The following is a 23,982-nucleotide window of genomic DNA, read 5'->3' on the forward strand; positions in this document are numbered from 1 at the left end:
GCTTTGGTATCCTTTGATGTTGACTTTAAGCAGTTTGGAAACTTCTTTGCTTCCTTCTAGGTGGCCAGGTACAATTTAAGTGAGATTGGTTTGGTTCAGCTCAGAACATTTGGTAGAAACCACTCATGTATTCATCTTAAAAATCTTTCATTTGTAAATTTTCTGTTCTCAATTTCTAACTCAGTTTAAGTCTGTTTAAATTGTTCTAATTTTTTCTGATTCAGTATTGATGGGTATCTACTTTTAAAAAAAGCATTTATTTAGGTCAGTTCTGAAAGCCTGAAGGCATGTTGCTCATTATCAGGGTATGACTGTTATATTTAAATTCTATTTGTCTGCTACAGTCACACTTCCTCCCACTGGTTAACATTTGCACTCAATGTCTTTGTTCCCTTCATTGTCAGTCTGTTTGTGTCTTTGAATCACTTTGAGTCTCTCCTAGATAACAGACAGGATAGCTGTGGTTTTATAAAATGCATTTCCTTTTATTATTTTTAATATTTTTATATATGAGTATCTTTCCCTACCTAGTCCCTATATGTACACCATATACATGCATGCTTTATGTCCACAAAGTCCAGAAGGTCCCTGGAACTCTAGAGATGGCCATGAATGGACCTGGTAAAACAAAGCCAGGTTCTGAGCAATGGCAGCAAGTACTCTTAGCTATTGAGCCATCTTCTCTAGTCCCTACCCTATTGGTTTTTTTTTTTTTTAAATAAAAGATTTTTGCCTATTTACATTTAAAATAATTGAAAGACATAAATTGCTATTGTAATGGATGAAACTAAAAAAATCATACTGAGGTTATGCGATGCACAGTGGACAAACTCCACCTGCTCTCTCATACTAAGTCCTAGCTTTGAATCTTTTGTATGTTGAAATCCAGAAATGGGCCACTGTGGGAATGGAGGGAGTTCCTGAGGCAAGGGGAGGTAAAATGAAAGCAGAGAGAGGCAGTACAGGGGGCAGAGAGCTTCAAGCATAGAGATGTTTGCAGGGTGTGGAAATGAGGTATTGGCAGACTTAGCCAAATGAAGGGCACACAAAAGTTAGACAGAGGTCTATGGTGATCCAACTCAAGGAATACTCAAAGCAAATAGTCACATGAAAGGAAAAGGAGAAAATACTAGAAGTAAAGGTTTAAGTGGAGATCAGGTGGTTGGAGATAGATGGTACACAGTGGATTAGCTACAACTTAATGGGTACATGGTGACACCTCATTGAAATCCATTGTGTTTGTGTGTTAATGGAGTACCTGTGTGGGTACACAATACGGCTCTCTAGGACATGGGTCATTAAAGGAAATCTCAGTGCTAGGCATGGAATATAACCCTGAGTTATTGGTCACTGAAATCTAAGGTACCCTCAAACATAGGTTATTGCCAGGTCTTGGTGGGCCACCATAAATGATAAGACTCTAATAACAAAATTACCATTACAAAATAGCATATATGAGATTCTGTAAAGAATGCTTTTATATCAATAAGTCATTTCATCTGTTTTTAATAATACTTGTGAAGAAATGTCTAAAAATGTTACTTTTCATGCTGCAAATGACAGGTACATTTGGGCTACTTTAAGTAAGGAGAACTTATCATATTCATAATCTTTAAGAGGAAGCCAGAATAAGATTCATAAGGGATGAGTCATTCTAGTGCTTTTTCATGTGTATACTTATCACTCATCTGCATGCCCACTTTTCTTTTTCCTATCCAGCAAAGGCTGCAGTTTTCTGCATAGCGACTTCAGATTTGTGAGTAGTATCATAATGGGCTCACTGCATTGCTTCACGGCATGGTGTGCTCCTTTATCCCCAGCTTCCCTGGGCTTAGGTAAAATGTCTTAAATAGAGCGTCCCCTGAATTCCTGTCTTCCAGGCTTCCATTATGTCCTTTCCATTCGGAAGAGGAATTCTGGCATGGTAGTAGCTGTGGTTGATATACCTAGTAAACAGAACTACGTAAGATAGTCATTCTGTGACTTCAGGACAGACCAGAAGACAAATATGTATGAGCAAAGCTGACAAAGGATTCTGGTTGTAACATGTTCCAACACAGAGGAGGTTTAATAAGATTTATAGTTATACAGCAAAAGAAAATCATAAATGAAAGCATTTTCACAGTACATTGGTGGGACTATAGGGAGTTAGTTTACAGCAAAACTCAGCTGTGAACACAAGATGTTTTTGATGGAGTTTTAGCTTCTAGGTTGCCAGAAGCTAGTGGTTTGCTATGAAGACATCCCAAAGCTTTATCCTAGAGGGAATAGGATGTTAGAATACATGTAGGGGTGGGGCATGAATGGTATAAGGGGTTTAGAGGTAGTTAAATGTAGTAATATGAGCACAGGGCCCTTTGCTCTGTCCTGCCCAGCTAGCTTATATCTGAAATAACCACACAAAGATCTGTATTAATTAAATTGCTGCCTGGCCCATTAGCTCTATCCTTTTATTGGCTAACTCTCACATCTTGATTTAATCCATTTCTTATAATCTGTATGTCACCACAAGGCCGTGGCTTACTGGGAAAGATTCAGCATATCTGACCTGGCAGCTTCACGGCGGGCAGCTCTCTGCCTGTCTTCTTCCTCCCAGAATTCTGTTCTGTCTACTCCACCCACCTAAGGGCTGCCCTATCAAAAGGCCACAGCAATTTTCATTATTCAACCAATGAAAGCAACACATAGAAAGATGCAAATGAGAGCACCTTCCAGATTGTAATAGTTAATCTCAATTGTCAACTTGGTAAGACCTAGAATTACCTGAAAAACATACGTCTGGGCATTCCTATTAGGTATTGTTAATTGCAGCAACTGAGAAGACCTACCCACTGCAGATAGCACCATTTGCTAGGCTGAGATCTTAGACTACATAAAAAAGAGAACAAGCATTTATCACTGATCTCTGTTTCTTGACAGTGGATGAAACATGACCAACTGCATCCATTCCTGCTGTGGCAGCTTCCACACCATGATAGACTACAGTCTTGATCTGCAAGCCAAAATAAAGTCTCTTGTTTAAGTTACTTTTTGTGGGATATTTTTATATCAGCAACAGCGTGGTGGTTTGAACAGGAATGGTCCCAACAGGTTCAGAGTTGAATGTTCAACCAGGGAGTGGCACTATTTGAAAGGATTAGGTCCTAATCAGTGGTTCTCAACCTGAGGATCATGACCTCTTCAGGATCTCATATTAGATATCCTGCATATCTGATATTTACATTAAAATTAATAACAACGGCAAAATTAATCATGAAGTAAGAACAAAATAATTGTACAGTTCAGGGTCACCACAACATGAGGAACTTTAAAGAGTGGCAGCAATAGGAAGTTGAGAACCACTGGAAAAAGAGTGGCCTTCTTGGAAGAAATGTGTCACTGGGGGTGGGCAATGGAGTTTCAAAAGTCCATGTCAACCCCAGAGTCCCTCTGCCTGTGGATCAGGATGTAGAACTCTGTTACTTCTTCAGCGCTATGTCTACCTGCATGCCACCATGCTCCCAGCCACTGTGATAATGTACTAACCTCTGAAACCGAAAGGAGGCACCAATTAAATGTTTTCCCTTATAAGAAGTTGCAGGCGTCATGGTATCTTCCCACAGCAACAGAAAACTGAGTAAGAGAAACAGGAAACTGAAGATATAGTCTCCTGGGGTTACTTTATAGTCTTCTCTCCTATAAGATTGTATTTACATCTTCAATTTCCACTATTTGCTTTAAAATGTGCCTCAAGTTATATATATATATATATATAAATAAAAGATTTTCCTTTATGGATAAAATTACATTCAAAGAAATACTTTAAGTTGACAGACACAAATATTGTAATCACCTTATGACAAAGTAGGCTCTCATATGCATAGAGCCACTGCCACCTAGTCAGCTCTGAAAGCATGCATACAGGTGACATAATAGGGACTTAACATGCTACATTTAGAATATACATATATAGAAATACACATATACATGCATAATGATTCGTGAAAAGCTATGAATTTGAAGAAGATCAGGAAGGTGGATATGGAAGGGCTTGGAGGAAGAAAATGGAAGGAAAAAATGTAATGAAGTTATAAACTCAATAATTTAAAAAGAAGTAAAAATGAAAAATTTAATAAACAATTCAATAACTAATATATATTTTTATTTTATACAAAGTCATATTTAAAAGTTTACACTGAAAGTAAAAGCTGCTCCATGTATCCATGATTGGCATGACTTTTTTTTATAGTCCTACACTGAAAATCGTTTCCATTTACTTATAAGGAATGCCAAGGGTATCCATCACCAGTTGAATAGCTTGCAATGAATCTGTGATTTCTTCCATATTATCACGCCTCAAAACCCTCTGTGAATTAACTCTGTTTAAGAAAAAAAAAAAAGCATTAATGAAGTTTCTGTTAAAAAAGAGTTACCTTCAAGATATGGGAGAGCTTCTCATTATAGCTTACTACTATCTATATGCTGTTTCTAAAAACCGATGCAGGCCTCTCTGTGGCTTATGCTATTTGTCTCCACCAATGCCTTTTTTGTTCATCTACCAAACTCCCAAGGTGATATTCTTGGTGAAACTGGCTAAGTCTTTTCTCAGTTTTTGTTACTGTTCTTCATAGCATCCGCATCCATAAATGATCAGTAGTATGCACCCTGTCACCCCTTGTACTTTCTCACAGGCACAGACGAGGTTTTGTCTGCAGAGAAACTGCATGGCCACTGAACCTTAGTCTCAATTTAGAAGTCCATTCTGCAAGCCCCACCTCTGATTTCCAGCACGCCACGTGCCTTATTGAAGCCTGTAAACAAAGTTTTCCACCTCACCAAGGTCTCCAATTCAACCTTCAGCATACACTACAGTTAATAAGGATATCAGCATAGGTATGTCAATAATCTTCTGTGAAAATGCTATCACCTTTTTTCCTCCCGTATAACATGAGTCTGGAAAATCCAACCATGTTCCAAAACTGTATAAAAGTGTCTGCTTTCCATTCGTACACAGATGAATGCTGGTAAAACACTAGATGCTGGCTTGCATCTTGGCTCCAGCCCATGCTTTTAAGAGGGGCTTCTGCTTTTATTTCCTAGCCCATTGCTTCTTTCTCTCCACAGTGATGACCACTTTAGTCCTTGCTTCTTTAAAGATGTCTCTACTCCCTCTCAGGCATTTCTGCATTTGAGGTTCTAATCACATACATCAGTCACGGAGAAAATGGGGAGGAGGGGCTTCGAGATCAATGGTTCTCAGGAACTCAGTGTGAACACTATGTACCAGCGATAATTACTCTAACCCACGTTTCTGGTAATTTGTTACAGCATTCCACAAAACCTAATACAAAGCCTTACAAAGATCTTACCTAGAGGAAGAAATTTGGAAAGTAATTATGGGTAATTATGAAAAGAGTGGGGGTTGTCATTTTGGCCAAAAGGGACTTTTGACAGTTGATACATAATGTATTTTTACTTTAATATAGAAAACAAGTGACATAATTATAACCGGCATCCTAGTATGCTTTTTTAGCTACTTAAAACAGGGTATGTTTGGAGTAACTAGGCAATGCCCAAAGCCATATGTACTTAGATTTATTATGTACTTAGACCTTCTCCGCTCACCCATTGTTCGCCTCCTGTTCAAAATGTAAACACCTATTAAATGAATCCATCACGCACGAATTGCAGACGGCATTTAACCACTTACCTTGAAACTCTTCTGGTCTTCACAGATCTTTCTGGTATAAAAGGAAAGGCTATACAGGGATTCTTCTTCTGTTTATCAAATAACCCTTCTGTATTCACTTTATGCTTAGGAACTGTACATTTGTAGAGGTGACAAATACGGTCAATAACTTTTGTTCTACTTTGTACATCCTAAAAAAAAAAAGAAAAGAAAAAATTACAGTTGTTAAAAACTGGCAAGAATTAAATTTCTTTCTGCAGGAAATCATGAATGATCAGTACTATGCTTTGTAGCTTTTAAGAAAGGAGCAATGCTCTCTAAATTCAGCAGGTAGATTGATTTAAATTATTAACTAATTTGCAAGTTAGTTATTAAAAAGACATGTACTCAAAAGGTTACACATGGAATACAGAAAGTAAAGACTTTAGTCAATCCACCCATCATGTCCAGACACCAAGACTTGTCCATTTTTCCAAAGAGAACCTCTTCCTGTCACTGACGCAATCCCAGATGATGTTGGCACATCTGTACTTGCCTCTTTCCTAAAGTCTCTTTATCCATCCATCCTCTCCCAAATTCATTCTCTATCAGAATGGCATAAAGCTGAACGGGAGGGTAAGCATGGTAACACAGCCTGTCTACAGTCATTCTAGACCAGCTAATGCTACACAGTAAGATTTTGTCTCCAAACAAAACAAAAACCAAACCAAAATTAAAACAAAACAACAACAAAACCTCACTGAAAATCCCCTCTGGCATAAAACCTTAAATTATTTCCCAATCAACTCAAAAAACAAACAAACAAACAAAAGCGACAATCTAGGTTACAAGCTCCCGTTACTCTGTGTTAACAGCTGTAGCTAGAGGCTCAGTAGTCTCAGCACTTGGTAATAGTAACAGCAGCAGGACAGGGCAAGGATGGTCACGGACAGGGTGAGGCCGGTCACACAGACCCGTCTTCTAACATGCAGGGGTGCGCTAGTCTCCCCAGGGAACTGCTTAGATGGGTGCAATAAATTCTATTTTCAGAGTTAACTTCCCCCTTTCATAGCCTGTGCTTCAGGGCCATGTGCATGCCAGGCATGTGCTCTAGTAATGAACAGTTTTCCAGCCCCAGAGTCAGGTTCTGTATGATTAGACAAATGTTCGTGTGAATTCATTTCTATCATTGAACAAAGCAGGTCTGAATACATATAAAGCCCTACTTTAGTGTGGTAACTAAAGAAAACATACAAGCAAAGACATTAAACATCCAGGAGAAAGGCGAGTACTCACCGAGGAGCAGTGCTCTGTCTTCAGCAGCACAGCCAGTAAACAGCAAGTTCTTGTGAAAATGCTCGCACTCTTCTCGGCCACTCTGTCACCAGGCTTCTGCTGGTACACTTGCAAAAGCTGCAGCAGCGTGTCCACACAGTTCTGAACTTCATAAACTGCGGAGGTGGTCTTCTCATACTTAAATAGACCAGAATGAAATGAAAACTTACAAGGAATACATGCCTTTACACCGTTTAACCACAAAATAAGGGCAGAGCCGAATCTTTGGAGCATCTGCAGCAAGTGATAAAGACCTTATGATGACATTTTATTACTGCTGATCCTGTGTTACAGACACATCCCGACCTTAATCGTTTTACCCCTTCCACTTTTACAGTTTTGAAGTGAACCAGAGCCTAAATTGAGAGGGAGGGAGGGAGGGAGGAAGGGAGAATATCTTGAAGTAGATAAAAAATAAAGATTAAAGATCATGGTAGTAAGACTCTCACAAGGTAACTTTCTGTGATTACAATAGGCTAACAGTACAGAAGACCTAGTGAACTATCTGGTTACTAGTTTCTTGAGAAGATGAAATGGCTATAAAATAAAATGGTAATTTTAATACTGGGTTTATAATACATTTTCAATGGCTTATTTGTTCAACAATGTCATTAGATTCACACTGAAATGTGCACCATCCTAAAATAACAAAGCATCATTAGGTAACACGGCGGTCTCTGGAGATGCCTCTGGTGTGATGACAGGTGGCCTGAGTAACACCAGGGCAGTCCTGGACTTGTACTCATGTTACATGTGAACAGCATGAAGCACAGACACGCTACATACGCTGCAACAACACAGAGATCTGGGACCAAAATTCAGACTTTGGCATGGAGTCTGCCCTTTTCCATTACCTCTCGTCAGTGGGAGCGTGGTTCAGGAGATGGGTCAGTAGGGAATCTCTTCTCGTAATGCCTGGGCTGTGTGTAACTTAGTACGTACTATTGCTATATCTCCTCGGTAAAATGCTACAGAAACTACCATGGAGACTTAGACAAAATTAAATAACTCAGAAATTACCAGCATGTAGATAGTAAATGGTAAACATGCTATGAGCAATTAATGAAATCATATAAAAACCAGCTTTTCCATATACAGCCATGTTAATAAATGTTTTTATTTTTTCTCCCAGAAAAACTCTTGTGCATAATTGAATTCAAAAACAGAAGCCTGATCTAATAATGAGTAAACATAAAGTTTAACTTGCAGGGCCATACTTCTTGACAATGAATATTTTACTATTAAAATGGAAAGCTACCTTTGCTACATTCAGCAACACTTGGACAGCATATCCAACAACTTCCATACAGGGAACACTTCGATTACAACCCCGGATCACATCGAAGATCGTAGAAGCGGCTCCACTTGCAGCCATGCTCTCGCAGCAAAGGGTAGAGAATCTGGTGACGACCTCTGAGGGGAAACAAATGAATAAACAAGGAATTCACTGCAACCTAACGGAGTTTTGGGAGACACCGTATGCATTCCTAGGGAAAACGTAATCCTACTCTTAAGCATGACGTTGCTTCGGGAAACTAACCCAGGTGCTTCAAGGCCTCCAGGATGGCAGACAAGTGCTTGTACGTCAGCAGGAAATGCAGTGCACGCTCAGTTCTCCTGTAGAGCTTGTTCTCCTCCTCAACGTTCTCGCTGACGGCTCTAAGACTCCGTCGTATAGCTTTAATTTCTGTGCGATCATTTTTCTTCCTCCAAGAATAGCCTCTCCACAAAGCCTTAGCAAACAAGCATAACAGAGTCATTGAGAAATGACAGCCAGTCACGCATGTAACATATATATCAACTGAGGCTGTAACTCAGATTATAATCCTGGGCTTTAACTAAACTTGAATTCACCTGAATTCTGGTGGCGCTGCTATTGATTTTGTCCTGTCTTCTGCGCAGGAGAAAGTGGCGTGCTGCCCTCTGTATCACCGATGCAGCCCTGTTCTGCCGGTCCTGACATTCTTGAACTTCACAGTCAGGTTTTAGGATCTGATGATGCTGTTCAACTAACCTCTTTTGTTGTAATCTCCTTCGAAACCATCTCTATTCAAAACATGGTTTTTCACTTTTATTTCAGAATATATGCGAGTAAACATATACATATACACATGTCCACGCATGTCTGTGCATGTATATTCATATATGTATGCACACATATATGTATGTATATACATTTACATGCAAAAATGAAAAGAATATTGATATACCTTTTGACCCTACTTTGTGGCATCATTTCCCTACTCCACATGGAGCAAATCCTTCTAGTTCTTGTTGGATATATGTGGGCACAGATTACAATGTATATGAGTCCTATCAAACTCTGCTGCATTTTGTAACTTGTTTTCTACCCAAATATTTTATATATAAATATATATCAGTATACACAAAACGAAACATTTCCCCTATAAATTACAATACAGATATCAAATAGAAAAATAGGCTAAGTGCTTTAAAATATTTTAAATAGTAAGAAATACTCATATAGAGATTTAAATCACTAATAAATTTGGGGAAAAAAACTAGAAATGACAGTAAACAACTAAATCCAAACAAAGATATATTTCCACTCCCATTCATTTGATTGGCAATTTCCAAATGTCTTTTGAGGCCACTGTTGGACGAGGATGTAGAGAAAGAAGCATCTACAGAGTGAATGAGTACAATTACATCAGTGGATGAACACTGGCCCACAAAACATCGCCCAGTTTCTAGCCCTTAATGCATCCTGTGATCTAACAGTCTAATATTCTGTGACCTTACGTCAGTGCATCAAAAACTAAGGGCAGAGGACGAGCTAACCTGAATAGAGATGACTGAATTAACATACGCCTTAGCGTTCCTCACAGCCACGTGGGTCCTATAGGCTCGCTGGATTCTAAGGGCACATATGTGACAGTATGCGGCCGCTGTAAAGTGGAGAACTCGAATTCTGGCTTTCTCTTCTGAAACCTAAAGCACAGAAAGAAAACATTTCAATAGAAAAATAGGAAAAATACATTAAAAGCAGAAACTATATAGATAAAAAGTATTTTTATCTCAGCATATAACATTATATAAGCAAAATGTACTGGCTGTAACTAGTAGTTATTTTCATTTCAATTCAAAGTAATTATAATTCTTTACTATACTGTTGTATGGAGGCTGCTTGTTTGCTCCTGGCTGCTCAGACCCGAAAGAATCACACAAATCCCACATCACTATACAATAGTTCTGATATAATAACTCATATAACAAGACACAAAAGCAGAATTTTGAGCCCTTTACTAAAGAAAAACAGCTTTAGGTTAACACACGCTTACTGGAAGACTGTTTTAAGGTAGACCTGTAGTACTCAGGGAGAGGCAGGTAAAAGGTTTGTAAAGACTAAAGCATTGCAAGCAGAGTTGTTAGGATTCAGAGACGTGAAAGTTGACAGACTCCATCTCTCCAGCACTAGCTACTGCAGCATGAGGTTGGGGGGCTGGGGTCACATAAAAGCTTTCTACTATGACATTTCACTTTAGATTTCTTTCTTTATCTTTTTTTTTGGGGGGGGGTGTATTTTTCGAGACAGGATTTCTCTGTAGCTTTGGATCCTCTACTGGAACTCGCTCTGTAGACCAACCTGGCCTTGAACTCACTGAGGTGCGCCTGTCTCTGCCTCCTGAGTGCTGGGATTAAAGTTGTGCACCACCACCGCCAGGCTTGACTTTGGATTTCTAATTCTGATTCAATGAATGTAAGATTTCTCCCTTTAAAGTTCAAATCTAATTATCTTTTTCTATACAGGAGTTCACATATCTTAGCCCCAGTGACATGGCCTTCTTAAAGGAAAAGAATCCTTAGTGAGGATGTGGCTATCACAGGAACAGTTCTTAGAGTTGCTGGAGAGGCAAAAGGCTTGCTTGAGTGAAAATTAGCCTCCTCCTCACAAAGTCCATACTCTTGGCAGTTCTTTCGCTAAGTGTTATTGCATTAAAAATCAAAACAAAAGAAAACATTTTGTATCTTTGGTGTGACCATCTGTGCAAAGAAATAGGATAACAGGATCACAGAAGAACAATAAATCTATGACACCCAACAATCCTGTTAGATGGCTGTTAATAATTGTATTAATTTGACAGTGTTCTGCAAAATCCAAAATTTGTCACTGCTTAACATCAAATACTTTTAATTTTACCCTACAATACTTACTCCTTTCCTTACTAACCAGCCACGTACCAATGCTTGTAAAATCACTAGACTTTTAAAATTTGACATATTCTATCCTTTCATACTTCCCTGTCACCCTGGCTCGTACGTCACTCTATATGATCAAATCAATGAATCTCTGCTGTAGAAAGGATTGCTCTCCCTTATATCCTCTAAAATGGGCTTGTATCAAACAAGCAGGTTGATGTCTTCATGAGGAAAGAGGCACAAGGAACGTTAATAGGTAGGAATAAGACTTTCAAGCTGTTAGAATCTTGGATTTCTCACTGTTAAGTGAATTGCTATACTCAATATTCCTTACTTTTGTAGTTTGAGAATGCCCTATTTCAGTGACATGGGAAAGTGGCAAAAACATTACTTCTAAAACCATACAGATCTACAGCAAAAAGCACGGTACAAGCTAGGGTCAACAGCTTTCATCTTCTTGATTCTTTCCACGCTATGTGGGTGGAGGAAAAGATTTCCATTATCACAGGACAAACACACTGGATGAGAGCACAAGCTAAAGTGGGAAATGTGCAGTAGTCGTCAGACATTAACCACACAAAGAGCAGTTTGTAGCTTTAAGAACGACAAGGCACACACGAGAGATGGCTCAGTAGCTAGGAGCACTTGCTGCTCTTACACAGGGCCTGGATTTGACTCCCAGCACTGACGTGGTTGTTCACAACCCTCTACAACTCCAGTTTCAAAAGATCCAACATGTTTCTGTGACTTATATGACTCTTGCATGCATGTGGTGCAAATATATACACCAGGCACACACATATACATAGAAATTTGGTAAATATTTTTAAAAAAGAACTCCAGAGCATGTCAACTTAGATTTCTTCCTTAGATTGCTCAATTATAAACATCTTCAGAAACAAGTTTACATAATTAAAAGTGTATGATTAGAATCCATTTAAGCTAAACTGGCTTTACAAATGTCCACATACCCACAAAACAGTCAGTGGCAAGTTAGCACTCCAAACGGTTTCTAGACTTTCACATGATCACAGCAATAGCAGCTACCACCTAAGTTTCTTATTCAGTGTCTGCCTGGCATATTTTAAGTGCTGGTAGTCAGAGTAAAAACAATTGTTGCTATATAGCTAGAATGAATATTATATGAACATAAATCATATCTGAAAACTCTAAGTTTGATACACAGAAATTTTTAAAAGGTATATTTAATAACAGGTCATGGCCATTACAGTTACTCTAACTTTAAAGAGATCAACTCTGGCTTATAAGAAGCATGTTATAAAATATTTGACTTATACTAGACAAAATATACTTTTTTGCTTTTTCCAAACATAATTGACTTTCATTGTAATCACAAAAATTTTAAGTTTGAAAATATATTACATAAATATATTACACATATATACATAATATACACACACACATAACATCCTGGCAAAATCATACTGTTATAAGTGAATATAATTTTAATGGACTGAAAGAGATGTGTACCAAACAAATGCACGGTTCGGCCTTTAACATCCTTCCTGCGCTATTTCCTGATGTTGGTCTAGGAAAATGGGTTGATTTTTATTTACACTCACTTTTAAAATCAACTTCTCACGAGCTACTCTTGCAGAGAGTGTAGCTCTCCACTTCCTCTGAATTATAATTGCTGATGCTCTCATCTTCAAGAACCTGAAAAGTAGATTAGAAAGTAACTTAAATCGGTTTAATCTGGTCAGCGCTGCCCCCACAATACTGAGGAGAAAGAAGCTATAAGGAGAGCAATGATGCAAAATGCAGAAGTGCACCTCGTGCTTCAGATCCAACAGTTCAGATTTCACACACAACGAGAGCCAGGTTCGCAACAACAAACTTCTACTGCATAAAAATAAACTCTGAACAAAGAATTGTGTACACTTTTCAAAAGTCTTATTAGAAATTAGAAAAATTCCTGGGTGAAGGAGGCGGTAACTGAAATAAAGTCCTCGAAGGAGAAAGGGCCACTTACTGGGAAGGAAAGGTCAATATCACATGAACGTGATACAGAACAAAAAAGCAATGACGAGCTTTTAACACCATGATCCTCAGAAAACAAGGCTGAGCTTCAGAGAAAACAGTTCACCATTTTGGTACAGGAAACACAAGCATATACCTTAATACTGACAGTAAACATCACCTACATATTAGCCTATTTCTCTAACAGTATTACTCAAGGAGTTCCTCAAATTCTGGCGATCCCCTTTAGTGAATTTTAAGCAATATCTGATGCAGTGGCTCATCAATTCTGGATATAGAAAAATTCTTACACTATGGCATAAAAAATAATAAAAGGGTATATAGTAAAATTTTATGAACATTTTAAAAATGAAATAGGAATAGGAGGACAGGCTAATTAATAACCAGGCTCCTCATCATTAAGGATAAAGTTGATGGAAATTAACACACCCAAAAACAAAAACAAAACCCGGACTGTTCAATCAGTAGAGTGTCTGCTGGATTCAGATCATGGGAGCCCAGGTAAAAGCCAGCCATAGCTGAGCAGTTGTAAGCCTAGCACTGCAGTGTGGAGACAGGCAGGTCCTGAGCTTGCCGGGTACTCACTCTAGCTAACGAGTGAGTTCAGTCAAAGACCCTGTCTCGAAAAATAAGCTGACAGAGATCACCTCTGTCTCTCCCTGTACTAACACATACATCACACACACAAAAGTCAACAACTGTTGCTAGTGGCTAAATCAACAAAAAAGCAGACGTCAACACTAAGCCAGTTCACGCACTTTCTAATCTGTTGTCCTTATATTCATCCCTTTGGACTGAATCAATCACATAAATACTTTTTACTTAATTATACTATCCAAGTTATACTTTATATAAAAAGATAAAAGGATATATTTTGTACAAACGCACTATTTTTAAGAGTTGATAAGCTGAACATATCCACTATTTAAAAGAAATAAGCAGTATTACTTTACCTAGGATCCTACACACTTCCATAGAGTTGTAATACCTTACCTCGTTCTCTCCAGCTTGGCACAGAAGTAGCCTTGAATAATTTTAGCAGCTTTTAATAAAGCTATATATCTCTTGCGTGTTATCCAACACCTATACCACGCTTGAATCCTACGGGCAGCTTCCACTTTGGATAAGTCTTCTCTAGCTTTATGCTTCCTCCATTCAGCCTATATCAAGCATATAAATATAATAAGGATACAGTAATGGTCTAAGGTTACAAACCAGAAAGATCTTATGCAGTTAATGTTATACTGATTGCATATATAAAAACAGTTAATATACAATTAATGGAAACAAAATGTTAATTGTAAAAATCAAGTTGGCCTCCACCTCTTTACTAGACAGACACACGCTGAACCTTCTGGCAGCAGTGGTTACTGCAATAGTGTATGTGCAGTGTACTCTTGATAATAAACACTGTGTGGCTGGCTGCCAGCCCACTTCAGCAGTCTAGTCGGAAGTTTAAAATGGTAAGCTATGAACGATTTGTTTAAAACCAGATAGACACACACTATCCTCAATACACCCGGAAGAACAGAAATAAGATAAGTTCTACTTTCTGGAGAGAAAGCACAGCAGCTCCGGCTCCACATTCATATGCTCTGCCTGCAGCAGAATTTTGAAAGCATAGTCAGATTTCCTCATTTCAGCAACACTAACATAATAATTCCTATAACTTCCTCAATTAAAAATTCCAAAAATGATTCATCTTTATAGCAGCAAAATATAGAAATCATGGGCCAGAAGTTAAATAACAGTTGATCTACAATTCCAACGGTACAAGGACTATTATAGCTAATATTTATAAATATCTTGTGAAATGAAATACCTCCCAAGCCTACTTACATAAAATAAAATTCAGTTGACTTTTCGTGAGACTAATTTGGCTCTTCTGTCATGTAGCTGATGCGACCCTTAATTGAAAACTACAGCCTACTGATTCACAGCATGTGGAATTCGAGCACACTTCCTGTTCTCCCCCAATCCTTGGCTTCTTGATACCAAGTTCTTAGCTGACTTATTTCTTAGGATCATGTAGACTTGGCTCAATACTCTTATGCGCTCCAGATCCAAGCCTTAGGCTCTCTTCTTCCTAGACACTCTTCCACAGGTTCAATGATCAGGATGTGATAAAAATGTACAGATCAAAGTAAAACACCCACCGCTCTTCTGACCCCCAGAAACACTGAGCTGCCTTAGTAGACATCCTGCTGGGATACCTGTGTGCTCCACACTGAGCTCCTCAGCATCTGATTCCTGTGGCCATGAAGGTTATGTCTGCAGAGCTGCTAGCATTTGTTTCTGTTCAAAAGTGATCTATAATAATGTCATACCACCACTATATGTGTGTGTGTTTTTCTTTGCTCAGTAAACAGCCTTAGCACATGCATTTGGCGGAGAGACTCTGGTGTGGTAGGCAGGCGCTTCAGTGACACATTGCTTACCTGGTAGGCTCTTTCAGATTCCATGGGCCTCCTTGCTCTAAAGGCTCCAAAAGGCTTCTGCATAGCCACGGCAGCCTCATGCTGCTGCTGAATTTGTTTTGTGGTGTTCAAATCTAGAAGATGCATCTGAGTAAGAGTTGTTTCTTTCCTACTGGCATTGAGCAGAAGAGCTTGCTTTCTCTTTTTATTTGCTCTGTATTTTTCTTGTATTACTTTTGCCGCCCACCGAAGCTGCTGGTACAAACGGTGCTTCCTATGCATCCTATATGTGCTTTGTATTATGACAGCAGCCTTATGCTTTTCTTTTGAAAGCTGGCTCACTTTCAGTCCTTTGTGTGCAGCTTGAATGACCACAGCAGAATCCCACTGTCCGACTGGTCTGGTAAGTTCTTCTCTTTGTAGTTTCAAAGCTCTGTATCTTCGATAATGCCGCTGGATTATGACCGAGGCACGCTTCCAAGTGTGAAACCTAACGTATGTTCTGTGCATTCTAAAAGTAGCCTGGATCAGAACTGCAGCCCTGTGCATTTCTTGTAACTTCTTTTTGACCACCAGTCTTCGATAAGATGACTGTATTGTAATGGCTGCCTTCCGTAAATGCAAGAATTGGTGCAACTTACGCTTGGTGCAAATGGTGGCTCGATATTTCCTCTGAACAAATATAGCAGCATTTCTGAGAGCAACGAATCTCCTCCTTACTACTAGGGCTCTAAATTTACTCTGAATAAGGACTGCAGAAGAATGCATAGTCTTCAACTGACTTCTGGTTTTCATTCCCCTAAAGGCGGCCTGTAGAATCACAGCAGCATGTCTCTGTCGGACGAAAAGCTGCCTCTGCAGTTTTGCAGCTCTGTGTGCTTGGTATTGCTTCTGGATCACAGCTGCGGCCTGTTTCAAACACTGGTACCTCACACAGGCTCTGTGCATCCTGAAGGTGGCCTGGATCACAGTAGCAGCCCTGTGCATCTTTTGCAGCCTTTTCCTTACCACCCATCCTCTGTATGACGACTGGATCTTAATAACTGCCTTTTCCCACAGAAGTTGTTGCTGATACCTGCTGTGAAGATTTGCACGGTATTGTCTCTGAATCCAAATAACAGTTTTCCTGAGAGAGAGGAATTCCCTTCTCATCAGTAGCGTTCTATATCTCCTCTGAATGAGAGTGGCAGCTAAATGCATAGCTTTTAGATGTCTCCTAGCTTTCTGTCCCCTAAAGGCAGCCTGAATGACTATTACAGAATGTCTCAGTCTACGGTACCTCTGAGACTGAATGTTTCTTTCTTTCGCTGCTCGGAATCTTTGCTGCATCATTTTCGCTACCTTCCGTAACCTATGGAAATATGTTTGCTGTCTGTGTCTTCGAAAGTGCGACTGAATGAGAGTGGCTGCGACCCGCATCGTTCTTACAGTCTGCCTCACTCTTGCTCCTCTGACAGCTGCCTGAAGAGTTCGAATGGCCTGCAGAGTTGTCAGGAACTTTTCACGCTGAATTTTCCCGAGACAATACGCTCTGTATCTCTGTTGAATCACAACAGCTGCCGCTCTCATCCTCTGGTACCTTACTCTCGACTGATGCATCTTAAACGTGGCTTTAATAAGCGTGGCTGCCACGTGCATGTGATGAATGTGCCTTCTCACTCTCACTCCTCTGGAAAGAGCTTGAACTTTAATTGCTGTTCGCTTTAAGTTAAGATACAGCTGATGTTGCTGGGCTGTAATTTTACTGCTCCGATACCACCTCTGAATTACAACAGCTGAAGTTCTATAGCGCGTGTACTTCTTTCGGCTTCTGTAAGCTCTAAACGTAGACTGGAGAGTGACTGCTGCCCTGTTGCGTTCTTTTATTTCTCTTCTCACCTTCATACCACGGAGAGCGGACTGTAAAATTATCACAGCTGCTTTCATTCCTAAATATAAGCAGCGCTGTTCTCTTCCGACTCTGTAAGCCCTGTACCACACCTGAATCTGAAGAGCAGCTGCTTTCATGGTCTTCCACTTCCTCCGCTGGACATGCATTCTGTAATAGGACTGTATGAGGGCAGCGCATCTGTGCTGCCGCTCAATCTGTCTTCTCAGCATCTTTCCTTTCCAGGCAGCCTGAAACACCAGGACTGCGCGGCGGAGCTCAGCGTACTCCGAGCGCTGCCTCTTTCCTGCAGCCCGTGCCCTAACACGCTGTTGGAGGACTACTGCTGCTGTTCTCTGTAGTTTAAACTGTTTCTGGGCCAAGACCATTCGAAACGTGGACTGGATCTTCACTGCGGCCTCACGCTCCCTCCTGAGCTGCTGCCGGACTCTCCAGCCACGGTAGGCAGACTGGAGGGAGACCACAGCCACTCTTGTCTTGAGAAACTGGGTTCTCATGTCACAAGCGATCTTGTGTGCCCTGTACCATCTCTGAATCGTCACAGCAGACTGAAGCACAGTTTGGAACTTCCTCCTCTGACTGTAGCCCCTAAAAACCCTCTGAATTGTAAGGGCAGCTGTAGACTGCTGCTTGATTATCTGGCGGACTTTGTGGCCTCTGAAAGCTGCCTGCAGACAAACAGCTGCTCCTCTGACCTGCAAGAATTTCTCCCTTTGTCTGACTTGGGCTTTGTAGGCATGGTAGAAATTCTGGATGACAGTAGCGGCCTTGCACATCTTCAGGTACCGCTGCCTCATTCTCCTCATTCTGAAGTAAGACTGGAGAGAAATGGCGGCTCTGTTTTGCAGCCTCATCTGCTTTCGGACCAGGTAGCCTCTAAAATGCGCCTGCAGTTTGATACAGGACACACGCATCTGCACGTATTCTCTTCTCTTCTGCACAGCCATCTTTTGGGAACGGTACCACCGCTGGATAAACAGTGCAGCCGCTCTTAAATGTAAATACCGCTTACGTGTTTGTTTCATTCTGACAATTGACTGCAGCTTTATTGCAGCCTTTCTGGAGTTCTGAAAGTTCTTTCTTGATACATAAGCCCGGTAATATGACTGAATCTTTATAACAGATGCTAAAGTGTGCCTGAACATTTTCCTGGCTCGCATCCCTCTGTAGGCAGACTGCAGGACGATGACTGAAGACCGTGTCTTCTGATAAGATGCTAGAGCCTTTCTGGCTGAAACAGAAGCTCGGAAATGAGTCTGAATTACAACAGCTGCTTGCTTTATCTTCTTGTATTTCTGTAATTGCTGATGTTTTCTCATGTGTGCTTGCAATCTGATAACAATCTTTTTAAGGTTTAAAAATCGACATCTTTCCTGTCTCATTCTCCAATAGGACTGAAGAACACAGGCGGCTCGAATTTGCCTGTATAAATGGCGAGCCTTCATCCTCCTGAAGGCAGCCTGCAGTCGGAGGGCGGCGGCTCGCTTCTGCAGATAGTCAGAGCGTGCCAGCTTCCCCTTCTGATAGGCCCTGAAGTACATCTGGAGAGTCAGGACAGCATCTTTCCTTCTCTTATGTAACTTTTGGGCTAGAAAGCACCGAAATCTTCTCTGGATGACTACAACACAGGATCTAATACGAATATACTTCTGCATTTCCCGGTGCCTTCTATACCGTGACTGTATCACAACAGCGGCTCTTTCTCTTGCTTGTTTCCTGAGATGCCATTCTCTGAAAGCTCGCTGCAGGGTCACCGCAGCTTTAGTCTGTAACTGCAGCTTGCGCCGCTTCCACCTTCTGAACGTAAACTGGATGACAAGACAGGAGGATTTCAGCATTTTGAATCTTTGCTGATCTTGTTTTCTTCTTAAACAGGCACGCCAACGCCTCTGGATAGTAACTGTGGCCCAACGATAGCGTTTGTAAGATGTAAGAGCAATTTTCATTCTTATCCTAGACTGAAGGATGACTGAATAGTATTTCAACTTCAAAAACTGTTTTCTGGTGGAGTATCTTCTCCAATAAGCCTGAGAAAGGTAAGAACAGAAAAGAAGTAAAATATACGTAGCCTTCTGAACTTACCATGCGAAAATGCTCATCTTTCTAGCATTCTGATTTAAAATAACCATGCTAAATGCTGAAAAGATGGCTCGGCCACCAACGTCCATACAACCCAAGTTGGGATCCGGCACCCACGGCAGGCAGTTCACAATTTTCCAAATGTTACAATGTCCCAAAAGGAAAGAAAAAAAAAAAAAAAGAAAATGTGCTTAATGGCTACAGGTTTTTTTCTCATTTCTTGACATAATGCTCTAGACATTAAAGTCAGTAACTTTATGCTGACGAGTAGTCATTGTAGGAGGCGGTCCAGAAATGCAAGGTACACTGGTTGCTGTGAAAATGCAAAGACCATGCTACTTTATAAAAATCTTGTCCATACACAGAGCTTTGGAAATGCTAGGGATCTGGAACAAATTCTCTGTGTATGAGACATACAGATGACTGTATATAAAGCCAAAGAAGTAAATGGCTACAGACTTACTGGCCAGTATGGTCCTTTGTGAGGCCCCACGCTTAGTGAAGGCACACCCTACAGAAATGCTCTTTCTGTTGACTCCTCTGCTGTAAGCATCATTGTCTTTTATCACATGGGCTTTGCCTTTCAAGGCAAGACAGTCTGAATACTACCTGTTTCTCTTCATAACAAGACGTGTGATTATCATATCTATTTAGGTGCACTCTAGCTTATTTGTGGAAAATGACTTTAAACGTTACTAGCCATGGGGCTGAGAGATGGCTCAGAGGTTAAGAGCACTCACTGCTCTTCCAGAGGTCCTGAGTTCAATTCCCAGCAACCACAAGGTGGCTCACAACCATCTATAATGAGATCTGGTGCCCTCTTCTGGCCTGCAGGGATACCTGCAGGCAGATGCTGTGCACACACATAATTAATAAATAAATCTTTTTTAAAAAGTTACTAGCTATTTAGAAAGCAAAATAAAGCAGCCACACTGCTCAGAGTTGCAAATATCAAGCTTTTAATCGACATCCCCGACAGATATTTGTTGGTAAATTCTTCAGACTAAAGAGACTGAGGAGTGTGGACAGCTAGCTGTGCAGCAGCTTCGACATCACGGTTAGAATCTGTCCTTAAAATGCTAGTGGATATTATATTAAGAAAGGTTAAGTTAATGTCCTGCCCTAGGAGCCATGCTTATTAGCACAACGGAAATCTTATCAACATGTGTGTGTCAACTAAAAATAGCTTACACTCCCAAACCTCAGGATGCCTGCACAGAACAGACATACAGGCCAAAAACAGGACAGGGGAAACAGAAACCTGTAAACCTGTTGCCAGATTGTGAACCGTGAGGCTGAAACATACACTGAAGACAAGACTTTGGCGAATGGTGCTGGGAAAACTGGAAATCTACAAGCAGAGAAGCAAATCGAGACCTTTGCCTCTCATCTCATATGAAACAATTCGAATAAGCAAAGCCCTGAGTAAGATCTGACCGATGCTGCTCGAGGAGGGAGACTTGCCCAGTGGGATCATACTAACTAAATGAGCTTCTTCACAGCAAAGGACAGAAACAGAGAGAAGAGTGCAGAACTGGACAGAAAGTAACATCTAGACTAAAAACCCAAACCCCAGTGCACAAACAAATTAACTAAACAGGTGGTTCTCAAAAGAAAACTAATGATCAATAAATACATGAAAGCAGCTTTAACAGCATTCTAGATCGTGAGGAAAATGGAAAGTTTTAGATATGTGCGAGATTTAGAATACTCAAGTTAGTTAGCTAAAGGACAGTGAAACAATGGGAGAGAAGATGAGAACAATATAGTCCATGTACTAGTAGACAGAGACTGCTGTCCCAGATTACTATAGCCAGCAAAACTGTCATGATTGAAGAAACAAAACAAAACAAAAAAATAGAAGCTGAAAGAATTTATGACCACTAAATCGCTACTACACAAGATACCTACAGGACAAGGTAATCCAGCACAGGGAACAGGTTCCCAAAAGCCTAGCCCTGATGCAATGGGAGGAGTTTGGTCCTGCCTCAGCTTGATGGGCCATGCTTTGTTCTAGCTCATGGGAGGCCTGCCCCTTTCTGAGTGAAGACAGAGGAGGAGTGGATGCGCGGGACACACACACATACACACACACACACACACACACACACACACACACACGGGACAGGGACCCGGGTGACGGGACTATTTAGTATGTAAAATAAATGAAAAAAAATGTGATTTAAAGAAAAGATATAGGAATTCTTCAGATAGGAGAGAAAGATAATTTATCTAGGAAGTTGTAGGATAGAATACACCACGCTAGCACATATGATAAGCAGATGAGAAAAAGGAATAGACCAAACACTAGAAAGCTACTTAACTGACAGAAATTAACACATTAATTAACCATTAATAACTCTGAAAGTTAATGGTCTTAATTCCCCTGTCAAAAACTAAAAATTCCTTCCTCTAAAAGATACACCTCACTGCTAAAGACTGATACTATCTTTGGGCAAAAGGATGAGCAAAGTAATTTTAAGGAAAAGAAAGCAGGAAACAAGCAGGCTTCTCTCCATTCTCTGACAAGGTAGTCCTCCAAAGGATGAGATAATTCTAAACTTATAGTCAGCAAGTGCAGCTGCACTAATTTCTCAGAACAAATTCCACTGGATATCAACATAAATTAATCCCAACACAGAAATAGTGAATATCTTCAATATCACATCTTACCAAAAGACAGGTCATTCTGATAATATATCTACCAATGGACATACCATAAACAGAACATTCTAAACAAAGCATGCAGAGCCCATATTCTTCTCAACAGTCCACAGAACTTTCTTGAAAATACATCATATACTAAAACACAAATACAGTAAAACTGAAATAATTTCTTATATTCTATCTCTCCAGTATTGAACAATGCAAGAAATCAAAAGCAAGAGAAACAGAACATATGCAAACTCCTGGGGACTGAACACACTAACAACAAGAAGAATGGGTACAATATAGCTGTTTAGCTATTTCTTCCAAACCAAAACATCCTATCAGGAAGGAACGTTGATTAAGACTCAGGAAGTAAACAAAACTAACAAGTGTTGAAATAAGGAGCGGTGGGGCTGCGTCCCAAACAAGTTTCAGGAAGCTCCTGAAATTTACAAGCCCACAAGGTCCCTCTCTGAGGTTATATAAGGAGCAATTGAATTACCCATAAGCCTCCTATAAACTCGATGGTTCTTTAAACTAGACTAGGCTGGAATAGTTTTGGTCTGCTGTCAGTGCACTAGCTGGGATGAGTAGACATTAGTTAGGAACAGTCACACAACAACCAGACCTCAAAGAAATTAAGGAAGTTGGGAGGTATGGGGGGGCACCCTGAGGAGGTGTGAGAGGGAAGGACTGATGGAAGAAAATAATTACAAACAGACCTGTTTCCCAATAACCTGGAAAAACATGGATGAACATCTAGACTCAATGAAAATTAAAATATCAGAAAAACAATTTAACCAGATCTATAACAAGTAACAAGATCGAATCAGTATTTTCAAAGCAAGTTTAGGGCTAGAGAGAAAGCTCAGCAGTTAAGAGCACTTGTTTCTGGTACAGAACAGAGGACCTGGTTTTGGTCTCAAGCACCCACATGGTGACTCACAACTGTCCATAGTCCAGTTCCAAGGGATCTGATGTCCTCTTCTAGCCTCTAGGCACACACATGGCATAGAAACATACATGAAAGCATATACTTTTACACATAAAATAAATTTTTTCTAAAAAAAGATCTTTTAACCAAAAACAATCCAAGTTCAGAGGGGTTCACTGTGTGGTGCGACCAGAACTTTAAAGAATCAACGGGAATGTTAAAGTATTCTCCATAAAACAGAGAGGACACTGCCAAGTTCCTTCTGCCTATGAATCCTGATTACAAGCCAAATAAACCCACATTGAGACCAATGTATTTATAGGCCAGTCTTCTCAATGAACAGAGACGAAAATTCTCAACGACACGCTTGTAAGCACAATTCAAGAACACATCAAAAAGGAATCTTTCTGTTTTATGACTTGTCATTTACTGTCCTATCTGAGGATTCTACATGCTCTATGATTTCCTATTTAAAATTTGGACCCATAATAAAATGTGTTTGCTTTGCAAAGTATCTGCAAGAAAATAAAGACAAGCTGAAGAAATTATCAGCCAGTCACTGACAAAGCCTTGAAGTTCTAGCTACTAGCTGTGCAGAACTCAAGTGAAGCCATAGAGCAAGTCTAAATAGACAAAAGGGATCAACGAAACAGGAAAAAAAAATACTAGAGAAATAAACACATTAAGAATAGCTCAACCAATGTGGGTCTCTGTCTCTGTATCCTTTCATCGCCTGATGAAGGTTAATATTCAGGAGGATGCCTATATGTTTTTCTTTGGGTTCTCCTTCTTATTTAGCTTCTCTAAGAACCCAAATTATAGGCTCAATGTCCTTTATTTATGGCTAGAAACCAAATATGAGTGAGTACAT

General features: G+C 40.1%; 1 protein-coding gene across 1 annotated transcript in view; it reads right to left on the bottom strand.

Moving 5' to 3' along the window:
- Positions 1-4,084: 4,084 nt before the first annotated feature.
- The window catches only part of Aspm (assembly factor for spindle microtubules), a 44,954-nt gene continuing 25,056 nt past the window's right edge, over positions 4,085-23,982 (bottom strand). The window contains exons 18-27 of the mRNA XM_050151691.1: positions 15,583-19,476; positions 14,138-14,304; positions 12,727-12,820; positions 9,785-9,934; positions 8,837-9,028; positions 8,523-8,715; positions 8,241-8,395; positions 6,944-7,120; positions 5,690-5,859; positions 4,085-4,358 (exon numbers count right to left, since the gene is read on the bottom strand). Of these exons, the coding sequence (XP_050007648.1) occupies positions 4,253-4,358; positions 5,690-5,859; positions 6,944-7,120; positions 8,241-8,395; positions 8,523-8,715; positions 8,837-9,028; positions 9,785-9,934; positions 12,727-12,820; positions 14,138-14,304; positions 15,583-19,476 (5,298 nt within the window). The 3' untranslated portion in view covers positions 4,085-4,252. The remainder of the gene's footprint in view (positions 4,359-5,689; positions 5,860-6,943; positions 7,121-8,240; positions 8,396-8,522; positions 8,716-8,836; positions 9,029-9,784; positions 9,935-12,726; positions 12,821-14,137; positions 14,305-15,582; positions 19,477-23,982) is intronic.

This window comes from Alexandromys fortis, unplaced genomic scaffold (assembly GCF_014885135.2).
Source record: "Alexandromys fortis isolate MF-2015 unplaced genomic scaffold, M_Fortis_MF-2015_v1.1 scaffold_71, whole genome shotgun sequence".
In the NCBI taxonomy this organism is placed as follows: domain Eukaryota; kingdom Metazoa; phylum Chordata; class Mammalia; order Rodentia; family Cricetidae; genus Alexandromys; species Alexandromys fortis.